This window comes from Dermacentor andersoni, chromosome 7, assembly GCF_023375885.2.
Source record: "Dermacentor andersoni chromosome 7, qqDerAnde1_hic_scaffold, whole genome shotgun sequence".
Lineage (NCBI taxonomy): Eukaryota > Metazoa > Arthropoda > Arachnida > Ixodida > Ixodidae > Dermacentor > Dermacentor andersoni.
Window position 1 is genome coordinate 174,859,889 of NC_092820.1, and position 13,934 is coordinate 174,873,822.

At 39.9% G+C, this 13,934-nt stretch overlaps 1 protein-coding gene across 8 annotated transcripts in view; it reads left to right on the plus strand.

Annotated features, from left to right (window-relative positions):
- The window catches only part of gek (serine/threonine-protein kinase gek), a 336,626-nt gene that overhangs the window by 254,666 nt on the left and 68,026 nt on the right, over positions 1 to 13,934 (plus strand). For all 8 annotated transcript variants that reach the window (XM_055071676.1, XM_055071677.1, XM_055071678.1 and 5 more), the window contains 6 exons: positions 875 to 1,014; positions 1,325 to 1,406; positions 2,592 to 2,735; positions 8,782 to 8,854; positions 8,941 to 9,003; positions 13,392 to 13,472. In XM_055071676.1, coding sequence (XP_054927651.1) covers positions 875 to 1,014; positions 1,325 to 1,406; positions 2,592 to 2,735; positions 8,782 to 8,854; positions 8,941 to 9,003; positions 13,392 to 13,472 — 583 coding nt within the window. The remainder of the gene's footprint in view (positions 1 to 874; positions 1,015 to 1,324; positions 1,407 to 2,591; positions 2,736 to 8,781; positions 8,855 to 8,940; positions 9,004 to 13,391; positions 13,473 to 13,934) is intronic.

Here is a 13,934-nt window from a genome sequence, read left to right on the forward strand (position 1 = left end):
GGGTTCGGTGACAACAGGCAGAGGATAGAACCATCGATAACATTCCAGAAACTTCCGATACATGCAGCCACATCCCGCGCTGTGCAATAACATTTGTTTGATTTGATGGTGACATGGACATAGAGGTCTTTCGAGTAAAACTGCTGACTGACTTGAGGATGGGTGACAAATAATGACGATGAAAAGCGCTCACCCGAAAAAGATAAGCAAGTCCACGTGTCAATGCCCCCTTCTCAAAAAGCATCATCCCAATGCTACAAACATAACAGGAGAGCAAAACACAAAAGAACACATGAACTCCAGTTTGCACTCACAATGTGGAGAAATGGGAGAGAAGGGTTCTTGGCTATCCATCGCCGTGATTGTGGGTGCAAACCAGAGCCAAGTGCATCCACATGGTAACTAGACATAAGGACGAATATACTCGCACTATCGCTAAGGCTGTACGCATGGCGCGGGAAGATAATTGTTTTAGTAGGCCGTCTGCTGCATTGTCAACAAAAGAATTATTCTTTTTATGAAGCACAGGCATGTACACCTAGATGGTTTCGTGATTTTGTTTTCCGAATTCTAATTTCCTCTGTGCATATGAATACTGCCAATAAACAAAAGCCAATAGTTGGAAGTTAGCACTTGTCTCTGTGTCTCGCTTTCTCTGTGTATGTTTTAGTTTGCGCTGCTATAACCTCATGAGGCTAGAGTAAGCTCCATTAGCACGACCACATTGGCCAGTGTTGGGTCAATCAGCCACTTATCAAGTGTGTGAGGTCTTTTAGGCAGTCTCCCAAGAGTAGATTGAAATCCATGTTTACTAGAGTAGTGTGTTCAAAGGAAATCTTGTCACTTTGCCTCTTTCTGTTGAATACCTGCTCAGGTGCCCAAGCAAGGGGGCGTGAAGAAAGGCTGGCAGCGTCAGTTTGTGGCCGTTTGCGACTTCAAGCTCTTCCTGTACGACCTTCTACAGGACAAGAATGTGCAGCCCGCGGTGGCTGCATCCCAAGTGCTGGACATGAGGTACTCCAGGATCTGCCTTCACAGACATCTCTGTTGGTCCTTCCAAAAAAAAAAAAATGTATTAATGAAAGTTTAAGACTATTTGATTCCCACGTAAATGTAAGATAGTTCATTTGCATGCTATTTCCTAGTGGCTTTGTGATGCCCATGAGCTGCATGAATCTTGCTTTGTTATCTATTCATTTGTAGTTACTTCATGCAAAGCCATTTGTGTGTCTGCATGTGTAGATGAGCAGATGTGTTATGACTTCTTTAGAGATGTTGAGCACTCCTTTTTACATCTCTATCTTTGTCTCTTTTTTGCCTACAGGGACGAAGAATTCTCTGTGACATCAGTCCTCGAGTCAGATGTCATCCATGCCAACCGGAAAGACATTCCCTGTATATTCAGGGTGAGGTTTTGGAGTCCTCCCTTCTGCCAGAAAGTTTTTATTTTTTGCAGCACAGGAATGTGCTTATTTAATTTTGCATGCACAGTAAGGCTGTTGCTCATGGAAGTGTAGCATGAATTAATTCTAATTCAACTTGAAGACATAGCATTGGCTGTGAGGAAATCGTAGTTAGTTGCATACCTGTGGACAACTTCCCATGTTAATGGAGGGTAATGCTTCATTGGCGAACTCCGCACAAGTACAGCAACGGGGTTTTTTGAATACAGTTTCGAAGTCTACTTTGCGTTTGTTTAAGCTGAGGAACAGTAAACATAAGCATCTTATTTGGTAGAGCACTTACATTAAAATAAGGCATAAATTACACCACATGAGTATTAATTCTACTTTTATTTCTTCGCTTCACTTTTCGGTACTTTCACAAATGCGAAACTGTTGCACGTGAATAGTTTGCTGATTCAGTGACTGCTCTAATAAAACGAAAGCTCTGCCAAACTACTTGGCACATGTGCAGGAGCTCCTCCCCTGTTGCTTTTCCTTCACTGCCACAGAAAATTGTGCACAAGTTTAGCCCATGTGTATCATGGTTGACAATGTCGCACTTTGAGTGGAACCTGGATACTGGTTGTTGGTGAAATGAAGATTTGCTGTAAAACAGTTGTTTTAGGCTCTGGACAGATATCTGCTAGCTGAAAATTTTTCTTCTTTTGTTCAGTAATCGCATCTCAGTTAATTGCATTAACATATGACTTTTTATATGTAGCAGCATTTGCAGAAAGAAAGGAAACATCTGTACTCACTGTGCTGTGCAGGCACAAGCACACAAATGGGCACCAGTACATTTAATTTGCCCTGCATCGTGACATGACAAAATGCACAAAAACGCATGGCGGCACACACATTTCGCTTGCACACAATCCTCGCAAGCTGGATCCCGATGGGCTTCGTTGTATGACCTGCCTCTCTACTAGTTGACAAGCCCACCTCCTCAACAAGGCACAGTGTTCGAATATTCAGCACCCTTGTCTGACTTCAAAGGGCAGGGTTAAGAGTGCCACGAACCTCTCCCACATGCATTGATATAGGGCTTCAACTTCTTGACATAGTGCTCTGCTACTTCAGTGCTTGTATGCATCATGGCGGTCCTGCTTGCAGCATTGTACAGTGATGGCACACTGGCACATGCAGGTTTCAACGTCCATGATGGACCCTCCAGGGCTGCAGAGCCAGACACTGATGATGGTGGACAAGGAGAGCGAGAAGGTCAAGTGGGTGGATGCGCTCAATGAACTGCATCGTATTCTGCGCCGAAACAAGCTGCCGCACCGGACAGTCAGTATTCCACATGTGCAAATTGCAACACTTGCCTTCTGTCTCCTTGCTCTGTCTCAATAAATACATGCAGCACAGCTAAAGCTGCAGGTTGCAACAAACTGCTGGAATCCTCTTGTGCGCAATACTGGGTGAGCTGAAGGATCACTGATAGTGTTAGCGGCTCACAGTGGGCAAACAGTTATCCTTTGGAAAGGCTCAGGCCTCTGTTGCTGATTGGCTGATGCAACCTGTAGCTTTGGCTGCACTGCATTAACTTAATGATGCGAAATGGAGACATGGACGCAGAGGTCTTTCGAGTAAAACTGCTGACTGACTTGAGAATGGGTGACAAATAATGCATTGTTGTAACGTACCAGCACTGAGGAAGAACTAATGGAAATGTAATGAACATTTGCAGAGAAGAAAAGAAAGTAAATTTTACAATGGCAGCTGTACATGTGGACGTTGAACATCAACACTGTGTGTGGACTGTGGATCGCAGCCTCATATTGTCCTGAAACAATGCACCATTGTCTCTTTAGAACTTTCACTAGACACCATAGATATAAAGATGCATGTTGTCAATGACATGGTTTTTTAGCAATGTCAGAAGCTGAAAGCAAGGAAAAAGAGGTGTTGAAAGTTCTTGTTATGGAGAGCACTTAAGAAAATGGGAACTCCTTTAAAGATATAAACATTTTTTGACATAATTTGTGATGTCTACCTATGATGTCTACATCCTTTTTAAGACTTTTTAGCCACTGTTTTAAGCCACTTGACTTGACCCATGAACTACCGGCTGACAACAAATTGCAATTTTTAGATTTAATGCTAATTTTTGCAGAAACCCACATAAATCAAATCAAATCAGTTTATTTTCATCTCAAGGATGAGGGCAGGCTCAGGTTAAAAGTGACATTAGTCACTTGAGGGGAACCCGTGCCTCCCTGATACATGGAAAGCATTGAGGACAGACGAACAGAGTTCATTCATAGCAAGAAGGGGTTAATATTTTACAAGTCTTAATACACATAGATTCATGATGAACTGAAGATATAGATACACAGATTCCTTTTACGGTTAAATTACGCAGTACAATACATGAAGACAAATTACAATATACACTGAAAGTTTAGTTAGTGATAAATAATATTGCGTTGATTTCATGATAAAAGTGCTTCCCTAATAACACGTGCACTACATTCTTCAATTATTATCTTTTTTTGAATTAATTTGTTTAATAAAACAGGAACAGTGAAGCGAAGCATTTGTCGGCCAAAGTGTGTTCTGCACAATAGAATGATCCAGTGTTGTTGGTAACGAGTAGGGTATGGGACAATGTATGGTTCTAGTTGAAAAATATCCAAAAAAGCACAATTGCTATTGAGCAGGGATTCTTTAAATCTTATTGCTAGGTAATACTCGTAAAGTTGATGAATTGGGATAATGTTAAACCGCTTAAGTAATTCACCTGTGTGTACATAATAGTCAACATTTGCAATGTGCGTAATAGCTTTTTTTCTGCAGTTTGTATAGTCTGTTAATGTTCGTTGCTGTTTTACTTCCCCATAACAAAAAACAATAACTGACATGCGATAAAAACAAGCTGTTATAAAGTGTTATCTTAACGGAAACTGGAAGCACGGAAAGCAGTCGTGCAAGTTTACCTACACATTTGGAAATATTAGTTAACCTAATAATTTGCGGTTCCCATGACATTATGCAATTAAAAAAGAACACTCCTAAAATTTAAACAGTCTCTACAATTTCAATCGTCGCACTACCTGAGCGTAAGGCATCGCCTGGAGAAGTAATCTGCATCCGTAACTGAAAAATGACAGCTTTTGTTTTTGATGCGTTAATGACTAATGAATTTTGCTCCCTCCATGCATTTAGGCTCTCTAATGTAGTGTTGATAAGTGCAGTCAATGTACCCATATCGTTACCAGTGAAGAAAATGCTAGTGTCATCGGCATAGATTATAATATATTTAGATTTATCACTAATTTTTACAATATCGTTGATGTATAAGTTAAAAAGTAACAGCCCTAAAATGCTACCTTGTGGTACCCCAGTGACTATTGGCTGAAGAGAAGAGAAGTAATCGTTAATTTTTACACATTGCGATCGGCACTTAAGGTATGATTTCAAGAGTGAAAGTGGGATGCCCCGAATATCACATATTTCTAGTTCTTCAATTAAAGTGTTGTGACAGAGACGATCAAAGGCCCTGGAAAAATCTACAAAGATTCCAATGCAGAGTTTCCCATCTTCAAAAGATTTTAGAATTATTTCTTTTTGGGCTAGTAACACAGTCTCAGTCGACCTGCCCTTCATGAAATCGTATTGTGATTTTGTTATTATGTGAAATTTGGTGCGAAAGTTTATAACTCTTTTAAAAATAATTTTTTCAACGCCTTTTGAAAATATCGGTAATATAGAAATGGGTCGGTAGTTCGTAAGGTCATTTTTGTCTCCTTTTTTATATAGCACAGTGACAACAGATGTTTGCATTTGTTTTGGAAAACAGCCTGTCGATAAAGACAGGTTATAAATGTGAGTAAGCACAGGAGCTATAATATGGATTACATGCTTGATCGGAGGTATCTGAAAGCCATCTCTGTCACGCGCGCTGGTTTTCTTTAGCGCAGAGAACGTTAAGGCTATTTCTTGATCGTCGGTTGGTCCTAAAAGATGCCGTTCATTTTTGCAGTCTCTGCACGAGTTACCGTTCGCTGTAATTTTTGCGTTGGCTGTATAACGTTTATGAGAAAGTGGTTAAATTTTTCTGCAAGCTCTAGATCTTTAACAATGCGGCCATCTATTTCTATTTCCGTAATTCCTGAGCAAATAGGTGTCCTGTGAACTAACGTATTAAGCTTCCTCCAGATATTTGCACTCCCATAGCAGTAGTCTGTATGAAATTGTTGACTTAAATGATTTCTTTTTTCTTTCCTAATAAACGCATTTACTTTGTTGCAGAATTCTTTAAATGTTTTTAGGTCTGATATGTCTCTAGTTTTTAAAAACGTTCTATAGAGTTTCGTTTTCTTTTTGATCATATTTAAACATTCATGATTTATCCATGGTTTTCGATTTTTATGGCGTTCTTTTACAACCTTTTCTTTAAAATGCTTAAGATAAATTTAAGGATAGCTATGAATGTCTCGTAGGCTGAATATGCAGTTAATGAAAGGTAGACTGTACTCAATCTGTTTGGGAAAGACTTGTGCTAAAAGCAGCTAAGGTAAGAGGTGTGATGTCTTGAACTGTTCTAGTTGGTAACTCCGTGGGCTTTTTGGTAGCACTGTCTGTAATAAAATAAAGTGCTAGGTGGTCGCTCATATTGCAACACAATAAACCTGACTCCACGTTATCTTTGTTTATGTTGGTAATAAAAACATCAATTAAAGTTGCCGAATTTGGTGTGATACGTATGGGGCAATCTGTTACTATCTCGTAACCATTTGACACAACCGTAGCCTCAAACTCAGTTACGAGGGTAGAAGACTCCAGTACATTGATGTTAACGTCGCCACCAAGAATTAGTCTTTAGTTGTTGTCATTTACGTAATTGAATAATTTTTCAAGAACACTGGTGAAGTTATTTACAGATGAATCAGGTGGTCTGTATATGACAGAGCAAACGTAATTTCGGGACGTTAGAGTTAAGCATTCAATGTCAGAATTAATAAAAGAAAATTTTGGTACTATCTGAGAGGCTATGCCATTCTTTATTAAAACGGCAAGGCCACCACCTTTTTTCTTTGTACGGTTAAGGAAGTAAGTGTTATAACTATGTTGCCTGTAAACCTGGTCTTCTAGAGTATACCAAGTCTCCGTAATCATAATGTCAAAAGTAAAAGAAAAGGTATTAAGAAAAGCAGATAGTTAATCTTTCTTGTGTCGTGCTGAATGAATGTTTAGATGAAAGCAGCACTGTTTGTCGCGAAAGCAATTCGCTACAAGACTATTGACGTCATGAGATGATATCGTCATGGTGAAAGAAAAGATGCACCACAATAGCACACAGCGATTCTAAGCAATCTTTTCAATGTCAAATGCTTCACAAATGTGCAGAACATGCGAGTTTTCATCTTTCCGTGCAAGAATATGCCCATCATTCGTCCACACAAGCTTCCTGTTTCCTTTTTAGCTATTGCCATGCCAAGAAGTTTCTTTAAAACTGGGCATAAGTGTTCATTGATGAACACAGGCGTGTTAGAGGAGTGGTCAAGATTGTTTGTTGAGACGTGCGTTTGCTTTGCTTTTTGAAGCACCGAATCGCATTTAGAGTGGCTCTTGAATTGCACTACTATGTTCGGGTTTGAAGTGGCATTTTTCGCAGGTACACCGTGACCTTTTTCAACATCATATTTCGAGATGGGAACATTTAACAGTGCGCCAATCTCGTGAAGAGTACTAGGAAGGTCCTCATCAGCAAGTTTGGGTATTCCCTTAATCTCAAGTTTACATTTCCGAGAGTATTTTTCAGAGGCAGTGATCCTGTGATCGTGTTGAGACATTTGTTTTCTCAATGCTTCGCACTCAGTTGTTAGCTTTTCTTTGATGCTCCTTAGAGACCTGTTGTCTCTCGCAAGATCAACGTTTTCTCCCTTTAATTATTCGACTTCTTCATTCAAGAAGCTCACACTGTTTTTTAGGTCTCTTATTTCCTTCCGTAGTTCTCTCTCAATTGCAGATTTGAATTCAAGCATTTCCTTTCTCATCTCATAAGCTGGTATTACCACTCTGGGGCTAACAAACCACTCCTTTCATATTCATCCTCCCACTCGAAGCTTGTTAAACGGGCAATTGTGAACATGTGCTTCACGAACGCCATGAAAAAATCATGTCCTGTCATGATACCTGTCAGCCTAAGCGAGCAAGCCAGTCGGCTTTCTGCGGCTGGTTATCCCAAACATGTGCTTGTTTTCGTCGTGGAAGGCTTGGTGAAGAAGTGCAAGAAGAACCACTGTGAACAAACCACCGAAAGGAAAAAGACAGCGATGATTCCATACATGCACGGTATCTCCCATAGGCTGAAAGAGGTTGCCAATAAGGCATATGTGAAGTTGACATTCTCTGCCCCAGACAAGCTATCAAAGTTGTGTAAGTTGACGGACCCTTTTCCGAAACGATCAAGGGGATGTAAAGTGAAGCATAGAAATAAGTTTGTGGAGCGTGCGGGGGGGGGGGGGGAACTTGTGGTCAGGTATACATAGGGCAAACTGGCAGATGCTTTAATGAAAGGCTTAGTGGAGGCCAGAAGCAAAGACCGCTGCATGCGTGAAATAATCGAAGCCCGGCTAATTCGGAAAAAGGGAGCAGACTGTGTTAGCACACCTTCAATTAATCTTTCTGACAAGGAAATCGCGTTCCTGGACGGTAATGGCATGTGCATGCGTAGAGTGGGATTTATCTTTTGTATTTTTGTATCTTTTGTATCTTTCCATACCTGCTTCACTATATATCTGCCTCTGTGTTTCAATAAATGTCAGTTGAAAGTTAGTGCTGTCATGTGTCTCTGTGATGTCCCTGTCTCTTTTAATTGCACTAAAGGCTTTGGCCATTAGGAGTCTACCTGCACTCTGTTTTGTTGTGTGCATTGCAATCACTATGCAATGTTTTCAGCATAGCATACCCTTTAGTAGCCTGACAACAGTTGAAGGCTGAATTCCTTGTACTTGTAGATTCAAATGTTTTATTTGCAATAGTTTGCACAGCTTCACAACTCTAGAACAAATATCTGATTGCTTTCATTCGTAATGTAATGCTTTTGAAGATCTTCAGTGTCTAAAATATGTGTTGTGTAATATGTTGAGAGAAAAAAATCGGCAGAATGTTACACTCCTGGGACATGGGATGGCCTGCTACACATGGGGCAATGCATAACCTGTGGAGTTTATACCTGACTGTTGGAAGAACATGCTATAGCAACCATGACCAGATCAAGAACTTGTGGAAGTACATTATTAGATAACTTTGTTAAGTTGGTAACCATTAAATGTGATTCGCACCAAGCAGAATTGCCCTGTGACACGTTTTAACACGTTCTGCGCAGGTATTCCAGGCAAAGGAAATCTTAGATAGCACTGTTGTGATTATCAAGAATGCCTTATCAGCAGCTGTGATAGGTGAGTTGTGCTTCTAATAGCAATGCATTGATTGCATTGGCGATTAGCATTCAGCACTGAAGCCATGTCATAAATGTTTCTTTCAGAAGCTGACAGAGTTGCTTTAGGTACTGAGGAAGGGCTCTACTGTGTGGATTTGGACAGGGAAGGTATGTCCCAGTGAATGCTGGCATAGGTAATGGAAAATTACCTGTCATCTTTCTGGTATGCTCGTTACTGTTCTGTTTGTGCGCTGCAATGGTTTTAAATATTATATTAATTTTTAGGTCATTAGACATACAGAGAATGTTATCAGCATTATTTTTGTTCAAGTACTGTGGTGTCAGTATTGTATGGGGTGTATGGTAAGTTTATATCGGAATGACGTAGCACTGTGCATGAAGTGATGTGCATGAAAGCAGCTGATGAAAAAGATAGTTTAATAGGACACCACACATATACTACAGTCAGCCCAAGATGTACCAAACTCAACGGTTAAGACATAGTATTGAACAATAATAACAGCAACCAAATTTAATAGTGAATTCCAATGGCAGATTCGGAGTGGCCGACGAACTCTGCACAGGAGCACTCCAGTACGGCGGAGGGCAACCTAATAAAATATGCGATTGAAACGCACGCACTCCCGCCAGAGTAATTAGCAGGGGTGCCAGCGCACATCCACTTCCGCAAGTGCCCAGCATTCCTCGCATTTTTCGTCTTTTCGGCTTGAGCTCTCCAGCTCACGTTTTGTTTAGAAGTTTTGTGTTTCTTTTTAGCCTCCTGTGCTCTAATTTAGCCTCCTGTGCTCTAATTTTTTTCACTTAGTTCAGAACCTAGATTGGAGCACTGTTTATAGGCGAGATAACCCTGATGAAGCTTATAACGCCTTTCTAAAGCTGTTGCGTGCTAGTTATGATGCAGCATTTCCACTTCATGAGTTCTCACGTGATATAAATAAAAAATGCAGAAAGCCTTGGATAAATTCTGATCTTTACAGGCGCATTCAAATAAAGAATAAGTTGTACCACTATTTCATCCACTCTAGAGAGACTGACGCGTTCACTAAATATAAGGCATATAGAAATGTTTTAACTTCAGACATAAGGAAGGCTAAAACGAACTACTATGAAAAGTTATTTGAAAAAAATTTACAACAATCAAAGGAAATTATGGGAAGTCATAAATGGGCTTATGAACAGGAATAAAGGCTGTCATAGGACACAGGACCTAACAATTAATGGCGAAACACTCAGCGGCGAAAGTTTGGCCAATGTCATGAACGAACACTTCATAAACGCGGGCTCCTATGTTGCAACCGATGGAAATACGGAAAGTGCCCCAACTGCTGATAAGTCTACTGTACCTTATTCTATTTTTTTGGTTCCTGCAGATCCGGTTGAAGTAGAAAACTTAATCAGAAAGCTTAAAAATAATGTTGCATCAGGGACTGATGAAATAGGTTCTGCTGAGTTGAAATTGATATCACCATTGATATGTGATGTATTGGCCTATGTTATCGACCTCACCCTCACTGCCAGTGTATTTCCGGAACAGTTAAAGGCGGCAAAAGTCACTGCAGTACATAAAGGTGGTGATATCAATAGTTTAGCAAATTCCAACAATATCAAAAATATTTGAAGGAGTAATTTACAATAGACTTGCATCCTTTTTTGATAAACATCAAATAATAACAAAGAGTCAATATGGGTTTCAAGAAAGTAAGTCAACGGAGCAAGCTCTATTATATATCAAGGGTAAGATAATCGACCATATGGAAAAGAAAAAATACACTCTTGGGCTCTTTCTTGATCTTCAAAAAGCATTTGACTTCATACAATTCCAACTGTTAATTCAGAAATTATCGAGGTATGGAGTGCGGGGAGTCGCACTTCAACTCTTCAAAAGTTACCTTGAAGATCGCTATCAATTTGTGCAAATTAATAGCACAATGTCTAAAAAGATAAAGTTAAACCAAGGAGTCCCCCAAGGGTCCATATTGGGGCCACTATTGTTCCTTGCTTATATAAATGATATTGTAGAAATTCCCGATTCCCCTGAACTTATTATGTACGCTGATGATACACACGTTTTCTTTTCATCAGACAATTTATTATCACTTGAAGTCAATGTAAATAATTATTTAGGGCATCTTTCAGAATGGTTAAGGCAAAATAAGCTACACTTAAATGCCAAAAAAACAACCTATATGATATTCCGACCTATAAACAAGCCTATAAGTAATATACGTGTCACATTTGAAGGAAATTGTATTACACACGTTAGGGAACAAAAATTTCTTGGTGTGTGGTTTCAGGAGGAATTAAACTGGAATACACATTTAAATCACCTGATTACCGCATTAGCGCGAATAGCTGGTTGTTTTCACAAAACAGTACACTTAATCCCATTAAGGTTAAAACTAAATATGTACTATGCACTCTTTCATTCTAAGGTAACTTATGGGATATTAGTCTGGGGAACAACATCGCAAAGAAATTACCATAGACTTGTTACTATGCAGAAGAAAATATTGCGCTGCTTCGAAAAGTACAGGGGAAAATTACAAGACCTGCCAACTGCTCCACTGTTCATAAAACATTCCATACTCAGGGTTGATCAGTCGTACTATTTTAAATTGCTCCAAGTAATTCAACAAAATAAATTATATGAACAAAGCCACATCGAAAAACCATACTACTGTTTACAAGAACAAAGGATACGAGCACCTAAAGTAAGAACTAATTACGGAAAACAAAGTGCTGCGTGCCAGACACATCATGTTTTGAATATCCTTGCAGATAGATTGAACTTTACATGTAGTAGTGCTGCATTTAAAAAACAAACAAAGAACTTATTAATTACTACATGTATACAGTATCACATTAACCTGTGGATTTTCATGCCTCGACCAATGCTTAAATCATTCAAGAATTAGTATTCTGAGTGTTTCCATGTATAACGTAATTTCATTGTATCCTCATGCATTCTAGGTTTCAAATTTCTTGGAATTTATTTTGTGTAGCTATATAGTATTATGGCGTGCGCGTGACCTCTTCTGTATGATTATTTAGAGATGTTATGTAAATTTTTCTCTTGTTTATGTGATTTGTTATGTGTACTCTTGCAAGTAGCTAGTTGTCCATTTTCCTGAAACTGATGTACTGCAATCCTTTTTTTTTACTCTGTTGAACTCGAAGCGTGTGAGCTGCCACGAACTGCGGAGGGACAGGGACCTTTGTCAGGCTTGATTGCCTTTAGCCCCTGCCCCTGCAGTGAGCTTTGTATATTGCTTACTGTAAATAAAAACACTTACTTACTTACTTACTTACTTACTTACTTACTTACTTACTTACTTACTTACTTACTTACTTACTTAATGGAAGTCACACCACATGTAAGTCTGCTTCTCTTGTCCGTTGTGATTTTGCGTCGGAAACTTCGGAGATGCAGTGAAGCCCGCGAAATGTTTAGTGGCAACACATTGAGACAGCCTGAAGTGCTTTCGAAACTGGATTTTATCAACAAAAGTAAAGGCTGTTAAAATATGAACTTCTAAAAAAGGAGTTGTTGTTACCTCCTCATCTGAATACTGGTGAACGACATCGGCGACAAAACATGCAACTTTCGGTCTCTTGGCTGGCGGCCGAAATGTGATGTCGAAAGCTTGCTTAGAATACACTAGCTTCCAAAGCTTATTTGTCACTTGAGTCACCGTGGGTCGATTCGGAACTTGAGCTAGATAAATCATCACTGTCCGTAAGCAGTAAAAGTGCAAGTTGACAATGCGAAGCACCACTCATTGCTTCCAAGAGACCGCGATGTGCGTTCATGGGCACGCGAGCCCTAGCGGTGTGTTGCCTGTGGGTGACCTAACATTACGCGACTTTCGGTCGTCTCATCAATTTTTGTGGAGTATAGAGAGCACTGCTCCATGGAGTGGATCTAGCGGCGGTACTCCTCCCTATCCGCCAGTGAAAAATACAGGAGTCACTCAATCTCCCAGTGGAATAGACTTGCTCTGCAAGGAGCAGAAACCTACTACCGGAAGTCCGCTGAATCTGCCATTGGAATTCATCATTACACCACGCTGAACACAGTTCAACACAAGTCTGGACGAATGTGCCCTGTATTCATTGTAGCAGCTACCGCTCTACCACTCTTCATCATCATGGTCTAATGATCAACTAGTAATGTGCTTGTTGCTGACCATAAATAATCTCTAGCTTTTCAAAGAATGTTGCGGCATTCATCTTGGCTGTCTCTGAAGACTATATCGACAAAAAAAGACAACAGTTGAGGAAGCCATTGTTGCAAAATTAGAGCATGAAAGACAAGACAGTACAAGCACAGTCTGTCAGCATGAGTGCTCCCTCTAGCACCCATGCTGTCCTGTCTTGTGTACTTTGTGCTTGACTAATTTGCCATCTGATGTATTACCCAAGTATTGACCAGACTGTGACCAGCAACAGGTTCATTCAAAGGCTAGGCTATTGTTCCTGATCCATTTGCTTCCTCAGATGTGCATGCTTCACCCAACTTTTGTCTGTTTCTTCAGAAATTGCCCGTATTGGTGATGGCAAGAGGATTGCCCAACTTGAATACATTCCAGAGGAACAACTCCTCATCGCTATTGCAGGTATGTGAAACCCACTGTTGCTGCCTCTCCATGCAAATGAAGCTTAAGTGCAAACTACTACTCTTGATTTTGAACAGAAAAACCCTTTATTTTATGACCCATTTCATTTTTCATTCTTTTTTGTCCCACCTCATTGGCTTTGATGTGACTCAAATGCTGCTATGCTGCTGTTATCATTAGGATTGGCCGCTTCATGTTGGATATGATAAGATAAGAATGGAACATCAAATGGAACGTTATGGAATATGGGCCTTGCCTTGAAACTATTTTGAACAGGATCACAGTGCAATTCATGAGCAAGTGTAAAAAAATTTATGCCAAGCATGCTTGAAAATAGCTTGTAGCGTGCTCTATATGCATAGAGCTCAATCTGCATTGACCAAAGCATGCTTGAAAGTGTGCATGTGGTGAGGTGATGCCAAAATGACCTTTTGCAGTGCTCAACTTGCATTCAGTTTAATC